Below are 8902 nucleotides of genomic sequence, written 5' to 3' on the forward strand. Positions count from 1 at the left end.
GAAGAGAAAATGACTGTGAAAGTCTTGTATTCGTCTACTATGTAATATCCATCTGCTTGTGTAAATTTGTCAGAGTCAAAGTCAAAAACAAAGCCATCATCGGTAGTCTCTAACTCAACATCGGTGGCCTTCGGCTCAACATCTGTCATGAGACACTGGACCATCTCATAATCACTCTCACTTGTTGAGGTCTTTGAGCTGGATTGGTTTGAATCTATATCAGCACATTTTCTATTATTTTCCTCAGCGATTAGCACCTTTTGATAATTCTTCGTCTTGTAGGATCTTCATCTTATTTGGATAACCTTTTCTTTAGGGTTTTTTGTCATCTTTCTTGTGTCTATTACAATATGTATTGAAATGACATTTATTTCCACTATTAAAACAAGCATGATTATCATCAGTTTGATCTTTTTTATGATAAAATTAAACTTATATTGATTTTTTTCATAAATTTGCCAAATTTTTAACGAACAAGGAAATTGCTTTATTGCTTATTTGGTCAACAGACTTTCTGTTGGAAGCATATATATTTAAATATATTTATATTTGACATTGGTTATGTTGGTGCACTTCATCTAAGAATTGATCCAGTCAAAAGACAGGAGATCTCTGAAGAATATTAATGAGTTTTTGATAATATTCTTGAGCGGTCTGACTTGATCCATGATGTTTTTGGCCATGTTGGTGTATGTGCTGCTGAAGTTGAAAAGCATATAAAAAGACCAGTAATTTCAGATATTGCACGTGTTAGTAGATCGGCTAATATAGTAGCTCATAAAATTGTTTGTTTTGTATCCTCCACCTATCCATCGTGTGTCTGGATGAATAGCAAGTCTCTTTTCTGGTTGGTCAAATTTATAATGAATTATTATTCTTAATACAATTACAAATTTATATATATATATATATATATATATATATATATATATGTATAAACCCTTTTAATTGATTTATTGATAAAAAGAGTATTTGGCGTAAGGATAATGCCAATTTCTCACGTTTAAGCAATTGTTATTGAATCTAACTGTATTTCATATCAACATGGAAATCGGAACAAGTTATTGACTAATATACGAATGCAATATAGTGATATAATTTAATAATAATATCTCACCATGCATCTTTCATCGTATAATAATTTAAATAATACATTAACTCAATTTGATCGTAATCATTACTTCACGACAAAACATATTTCGTTTTGTCCGTTAGCTTAATTGATGTTTTTATGTGATTTATTAGTCTTATATTAACATTCTTGTCTCACGTTAATTTGTTGGAAGATCCTGAAAGTTTCTGTATGAACTTTATTGCAAATTCGTCTAACGATTTTCATAAAACAACAATCAATCCTAATATATACAATGTCACAGATGATACCAAAACAAGAGTTAATAATGAAATGGATAGACTGTTGTGGTATATTCGTGTGTTAAGGTATAATAATTGTCTTTATTTGATAGATAATCGAAATATGACGTCGATGGTGTTGTACAATTTTAAATTTTGTGTTGAATTGTTACTGTCAGCTATAATTTTTGGTAAATAGCCAACAATCAGTCCTAATATCAGAACCAAAGTATGAGATTTTATAATCACGGATTGCAAGAAGCAAAATTATGGTGAGTCATATTGTCGAGGGCAGACAAATCAAAACATGACGCTTGTATTGATGTTCAATTTAAAATATTTGAATTACATCATTACCACAAACTATAGTTTTTGATAAAACACTCTATCCCACAGTATGTAAAATGGCTTGTGTAATCCTACCAACAAGGTTCTAAAAAACACGAAACATTGATGATAAGAATCAAATATTAAGAGATGTAAATAGTCACTCGGAGTACAAGCGTAAAAAAAGGTTTTCAGTTTTATTTATTTTAAATGAAAGAATAGATAAAATGATGGAAATATTTTGGATTTAAGAATAATGCATTAGTTTCCACGTTCTAAAAAACTTAAAAATCTAATTAATAGTTTCCTACAATCTACAAAATTCCACTATAATAAAAATATTATCAATTAACGTGTCATGTTTTTAAATAAAGAGTAGGTCTATTGTGAGACGGTCTTACGAATCTTTATCTGTGAGACGGGTCAACCCTACCATTCACAATAAAAATAATACTTTTTGCATAAAAAGTACTACTTTTTCATGGATAACCTAAATAAGAGACATGTATCACAAAATACGACATGTGAGACCGTCTCACACAAATTTTTGTCTTAAATAAAATATTCATGACTTCTAATTCAATATTTATAAGAACATATTCACTCAAAAAATAAATGAAACCTTGTAATCTAATATCGAGTATAGTATTAAAGAAGTTTAAACACCTTTCAAGCGAGTTTTTAGTTACTACTGAATCAATTTGTCTTACTAGGTTAATAGCTTTATTACAAATTTATGTACAATGTCACATAAAATGCCTGATAGAAATACAACTAAATGCTATTCCTAGAAGTCCCAAAAAACAAAAAATCCATCTATGTATTAAACTTTTTTTTTTAAATTAATTTGGTTATTTCTTTATAATATAATATATAAAATTTTAGAAATAGTTTGTATATAATTAATTAAAATAATTATTTAATATGATAAAATTTTAAAAATATAATATTTTAATGTGAGGAATGATATAACCGTTTAAAAATTCAAAAATATGTATAAAAAAAGTAAAATCTCTACTCAGTTATATTTATACTATATTATTAAACTTTTTTTGAACATACTAGATTATTAAACTTGAACACTTTATATTAATTAACTTTTGTACATCAACGTTGAATCAAATTTTCTTAACATATTTATCCTTCCTAATATTCTTAGCTAACTTTGTTGGCATGAGTATATTATTTATGTTCATACATCTCTTTATCTTTTTCCCATTTTTTCTCAAACTTTTATCTAATTTATTTAAAAGTTCAAACTACCTCAATAAATATTATTTAATCTATAAGTATTATATCCTCATAAAATAATTTTTTTCACAAAAAACGATGTAGCACAAAAAATATAAGAGTAGATATCTTGTGAGACGGTCTCACAAATTTTTATATTTATTAAAATATAAATCTTGTGAGCTACAAATTTATTAAAATATGTTTTTATAATTTTTTTAAAATAAAATAGAGTATTTTAGCCATTTGAGGGGATACTTTTTTTTTTATATAAGACAATTATGGTTAAGAGTCGGGATTTTCTCGACCAGGTTCGACCCGTGGTCAAGTTTACTTGCGGTAATTGTGCAACTCAAATATTTTAAAACGCATAAAAGCTGAAGCATCATTGTTCGATCGTTTTACCCATTAGTGACATGACAATTTTTATACTCAATAATCTCTCTCCCAATAATTACATTCATTGCAATTAATAAGAATTGAACCAAAGACAATAACTCTTATGTCAATTATAGGATCGAGCGCTTATCGTTTTACTAAAAAAATATAGCTTGTGGTAACGGTGCAACTCAAATTTCTTAAACCGCACAACAGCTTAAGAACCACGATTAGATCGCTACATCTAGCAAGACAATTATTGCATTATTTGATGATTATTATGTAATTTTTTTCATAAATATTATATATGACATTAAAGGGTTTACAGAAATAAAATAAAAATCTAAAGTAATAAAAATAAATAAAATTTAACGAGCTTAGTAGTTTTTGTTATTATTTCATTAATTATATCACCTTTTGATATTGAGTTAGTGATCTAGAGTACCTTGTGTAACTATTCATACTCTGATCTTTATACCACTATGCACCCAATGTCTTTAATTTCCTTTTTCCCAAAATATTCAATTTTTTTGCTTGTGACGGTATTCATGGTTTTAAATGATAAGTCAATAATTTTTGGCTATTTCCTTTATTTGGACACTGATGTAGATGAATATTAGAAATCCACCATAATGTTTGCAAGATATATAGAACTAACGTTTTCGTAACTGAACCGGTGATCGAATCGGTGTACGTTAAAAAAATAATCAAACCCATCTATTGGTTTAATCGGACAGTCGGATCAGAATATTGTTATAATATATAAATATTAATATAATATAATGAATAATATATTTTAAAATTTAAGACTTAACAGTTGTATATAAATATACAAAAAAAATATTTACCAAAATGTTAAAAGCAAATAAATATACACATATATTCAAAAAATATAAATTATAGTTACACATTTTTTTAAAAACAAAAACAATAAATTAAATAAACTCTAGTATTACTAAAAAATTATTTGAAAAATCGATTGAACTGGTTTTCCGATTTATGGCTGATTTGACCGGTTCTTTACCGGTTTGACCGCTAAAACAATTTTTGAGGGAGTTCCGGATCGTACAAGTTCTCGGTCGAATTAGGCGTTCTAGTCTGGTTTTGAAAACACTGTATAGAACACATATTACTATTTCAAATAAATTGTAATAGAAATAACAAATTCATGTAAAAATAAGAAAAAAAAAGTGATGATCAATTATACTAACAAAACATAAACGTCCTGATTGAAAATGGTGAAAAGATAGTTATTTTACCAAGAAAAAAAGAGACTAACCAATTAAAAATATGCTAAAAATTTGAGAATTGTAAAGGTATGAAAAAAAATTGAAACAATGTATTCATGTACATAATTAACTATATTTGATTTACCATCGAACATCATATTTAGTTCGATTTTATAACTACTTGACCACAAATAAACTACTTCTTACATGCCAAGCATCTTTACTAGTTCAGTAAAAAAGGAAATTATTGAAATTATTCAAGAGTTTTACTGAACTATGCTCAGTGCTCGCAGAGGTCGAATTTTCACTACCAAGGAGAGGACTCAGTTATTGGATTCCAATGAGAAACCATTAACAGTCATCCCTCCATCAACAGCTATAATCTGACCTGTGATGTAGGAAGCAGCAGGAAGACACAGGAAAGCTACCATAGACGAAACTTCTTGCGGTTCTCCAGGACGTCTAAGCGGAGTTCTAGATATCACACGATTCAAGAATTCTTCATCCTCAAGCAACTAAAAATAAAAGTTGGTGTCCTTAATAACTTGCAGTTAGAAGCAACACAAATTTCGAAAGGTTCAAAATGATGCAGAATGTGTTTGCAGAGTGCTTTACCAACAAAGCAGATATATTGGTGACAGCCAATGGATTAACTTACAAAAGATACACTAAAATCAACTTAAACATTTAGCTTTGGCTTCGATCCTTACATATGTCCTCAAAGAATATAGGTTTTCTGCTTTCTTTGTTTATTTCTCAGCATTAATGTACTCTCCGTTTGTCATTTCGCTTAATGAGCTTGTGGACCTTTTCGGTCAATCACCAAGAGTCCTTTCACGGTGAACGCAAACCATTTTCCCCCAAGTATTTCTCTTTCTCTGGTTTTTAATCCTGTTAAACATGTGCACTCATGTCATACGAACATCATCTTCCAAAATGTCTTTTAAAAGTTGTCCTCAAAGGATCAAAAGTCGCTCCCTTTACGTTCCACCAACTAATGGCGGGTTTTTGATCTCTCTTGCTAGGGTCATTCCACTATTTCTCCCAGATAAGTGCTACAAACCAATGTTAAGGTGAAAAAATTTCACTTGGATTAACATAACAATCTCTGAAAGTAAGCTATTTAGCTAATAATTGCACCATTCTTAAAGGTAAAAAAGCGTTGGTTATTATTAAATCATATAAGTTGAAGCAACAATCAAGATTGCAATACCTTCGACATCCCCTACGTCTCAATATACTCTTTCATAATCATGAATACAGAAGTTTACAGCTCTCTCAATAGAAACAACATTTGACTTTCTACTTTCAATTTTGGCTTGGGGAGAAGGATTTATGGATACTCAAAATTCTCAAATGAAGATTACCTTCAACAAAAGTGTAAGGAAATGAATTTAATCAACAGAAGACATTAACCATAAGCATATCGCATGAGCTACCTGTTAAATTTTACTATTTTGATATATATTTATTGTGCGACTACTTTTTAACATCTCTGCCATGATTTGATGTTTTTTATATCAAGACATCCTATAATATCTGTTATTCCCATTGGTTCGTCCTTGGACAAAGAGAAATGCAACGCAAGGAATGCATCAAATTTTATAGTTTTTGTAGCTACCATCATTCATTTTTCAAGTAAAAACTTTCTTTGGTGGAAAATGGCAGAAACTATCATGAATCAAGTGTCATAATTAAGGTAACGATGACCTGGCTTGGTTAACAGTAAAGCTATTTTCATGGTTCAATATTCTATCATAGAAAAGGCGGATTATGCCAAATTTATCGGTTGGAGTTGCAAACTTGGGTCAACATACTGATTGTGATGTGAAAACTTTAACATGTGATTAATCATCAACAGTAAGACATGAATCTGAATGAAAGATTCTGAACACGGAATGCCAAATCAGATAAAAGTTTTTAAAAAATGCATAAGCTTTGCAATGTGTGCAGCCTTTAGTGAAGAAGCAAGGGATTTTAAATCTAGGAAACTTTTATGTTTCTCTATATCTTAAGTCATTTCTTAAGGGTAAAAGCAAACACATAAGAAAAACAGCACGCTATGCAAGAACATCGAACCCGAGAATTTCTTATTAGGCATTTTGTCGTATTTATAACTCTAATGATTTAATGATGTGTGATAGATCTTCTACAACCCAAGGAAGAAAAGAGACCTTACATTTTTGACAAGAGATGTTCTGATATACCAGGGGGCAACGCAGTTGACTCGAATGTTATCCTTTGCCCACTCACAAGCCAAATTTTTTGTAAGTTGATTTATTGCTCCTGCCAGTATAAAATTTATTGAGCATAACTTTGGTGTTTCAAATAAATCACTAGTTGAAAAATAATACAGGTACAGCAAAATTACTAGCCTTTAGTTGCTCCATAAATGGATCCAGAAAATAAATGTACTAGACCCGCAACAGAGGAGATAAACACAATGCTGCTGGTACCAGAGGCTTTAAGAAGAGGATAAGCTAGCTGACATAGATGGTAGGAAGATTCTAAGTTTGTAGCCATGAGCTTAGAATATTCTTCAGCAGTATAATCAACAGTTGGTTTCCTGATGTTTGTCCCAACATTATTTATCTATAAAACAAAAACAATTGAGATCATTCTTAATAATTCCAGATTCCCAACATTGCATGTGTATAGATCCTTGCAATTTTGGGAAAAAAAACACGTAGTGAAAGAGTTCTACACTTGAAAGTGAATAGTAGCACAAATAATGTATTTTCCATGGCATGCCGTTCTATAGACCACATATGACATCTCTCGCAACACCAATAGTTTCTGCGCCATCTGTCGGTCGATTTATCACCACTGACTTGTGGAAATATTCCAACGTAAGTTGCCAAAATAACATATCAAACCTAAGACTGCAAAGTACAAAGTATATACTAACACAAAAGCCACTCACAGGAACGTACCATCAAATTCATAAGGAACTAAAAAACTCACTTACCAGCGATTATTCTAGCTTAAACTAAAACAAGCTTAGTGCTCAATCATGTGTAAACTTTTTAATTTCAACATTAATGCACAAGGATTCATTTATCTTTTGAATGAATATGCTTTGATGAAAATATACAAATATTGAATAAAAAGTCAAGATTATTTTATTTAAAAACTATGACTCACTAATTGATAAGGAACTCATTGTTGTTATGGTAGAATTTTGAAGATTTGTAGGAAACTGTTAACATGACAATTTTAAGACTTTTATGTTTTTAGAAGTTAAAAATTTATGATGTTTCTATCAGTTTAACGATTGTTTGTCTTAAAAAAAATTAAAATTATATTAACAATTTAAAACTATTTTTTATGCTAAAACTCTAACTTCTCGTGCTTAATCTTGCAATGTTTGGTACTTGATGAACATTTCACTGATGCTTCACGTTTTTTTGGAAACCTGATTAGAAGAACTAACAACGTAATACACAAAAAAACTAGAAGACACTAAATCAGTAAACTTTGGATTAGGATAAAATCCATAATTTCAAGCAGTCGATCTAAAAAGACAAAATGGAACTGGGAAGCTTACAAGAATGTTGAGCTTTCCACTGAAAAGAGAGGACACTTTCTCCAGAAGCTGAACCCTTTGTTCCCTTGAAGACGCATCACAAACCGATCCCGTGACTTTGAATCCTTTAGCATTCCATTCCTGCAAACGCTGATTCAGCTCCTCTTCATTTCTTGAACATGTATGAACAACGGCACCCATTTCAGCCAGCTCTTCTATCGTTGCATGACTGCAATTTTCACAAACAAATTACGTGCATTAAAGATTTGGTAATCAAAATATCCACAGAAGAGAGGAGGAGAAACAGACAGGAAGGCAGACCCACCCGATTCCCCTCGTGCCGCCTGTGACAAGAGCATTCATGCCGGAGAGAGACCATCTTGAGTTGCTGCTTCCTGCCATTGATAATAGATTATTGTTTGTTTCAAGATTTCACACGCAAAACTCAATGGTCGATGTATGTGAAAAATACTGATAAAATGTGATAAATTATGATTTTAAAATAAATAATTTTTTTTAATAAACTGTAACTCGGGTTTTCATACAATCTCTTAATTAATTTGGTAAGCACAAATCTTAATTTTTTTTCTTTATTGGTGGATTATGCCATTCTCATATCACAATTGCATAAAATTGTTCAAGTTATGTAACTTTTTATTAGTAAGACAAGATACATTTCTTTTTCCATATTAAAAACTTGTGTGAGACGATCTCACAGGTCGTATTTTGTGAGACAAATCTCTTATTTGGGTCATCCATGAAAAAAAATATTATTTTTTATGCTAAGAATATTACTTTTTATTGTGAATATCTGTAGGGTTAATTCGTCTCATAGATAAAGATTCGTGAGACTATCTCA

General features: G+C 30.3%; 1 protein-coding gene across 3 annotated transcripts; it reads right to left on the minus strand.

The window, feature by feature from the left end:
• Positions 1 to 4607: 4607 nt before the first annotated feature.
• LOC140808154 (tropinone reductase homolog At5g06060-like) lies at positions 4608 to 8527 on the minus strand. Of its 3 annotated transcripts, none has more exons than XM_073165193.1 (5): positions 8369 to 8527; positions 8065 to 8272; positions 6893 to 7109; positions 6697 to 6803; positions 4608 to 5032 (listed from the first exon to the last, which is right to left on the minus strand). In XM_073165193.1, exons 1-5 carry the CDS (start codon positions 8443 to 8445, stop codon positions 4841 to 4843), a joined length of 801 nt encoding a protein of 266 aa, XP_073021294.1. In that variant the 5' UTR covers positions 8446 to 8527; the 3' UTR covers positions 4608 to 4840. The 3 variants fall into 3 exon arrangements, with proteins under 3 accessions (XP_073021294.1, XP_073021295.1, XP_073021296.1); XM_073165194.1 differs by lacking the exon at positions 4608 to 5032 and adding an exon at positions 5068 to 5408; XM_073165195.1 differs by lacking the exons at positions 4608 to 5032; positions 6697 to 6803; positions 6893 to 7109 and adding an exon at positions 7148 to 7399.
• Positions 8528 to 8902: the final 375 nt, after the last annotated feature.

Source organism: Primulina eburnea, chromosome 12 (assembly GCF_022965805.1).
Source record: "Primulina eburnea isolate SZY01 chromosome 12, ASM2296580v1, whole genome shotgun sequence".
In the NCBI taxonomy this organism is placed as follows: domain Eukaryota; kingdom Viridiplantae; phylum Streptophyta; class Magnoliopsida; order Lamiales; family Gesneriaceae; genus Primulina; species Primulina eburnea.

Coding starts and splice junctions, on each gene's coding strand:
- LOC140808154 (XM_073165193.1), bottom strand. CDS start 8,445: ATGGCAGGAAGCAGCAACTCAAGATGGTCTCTCTCCGGCATGAATGCT. Junction 6,804..6,892: donor CATTTATGGAGCAACTAAAG/GCTAGTAATTTT, acceptor TTATACTGGCAG/GAGCAATAAATCAACTTACA. Junction 5,033..6,696: donor GAACATCTCTTGTCAAAAAT/GTAAGGTCTCTT, acceptor TTTTATTTTTAG/TTGCTTGAGGATGAAGAATT.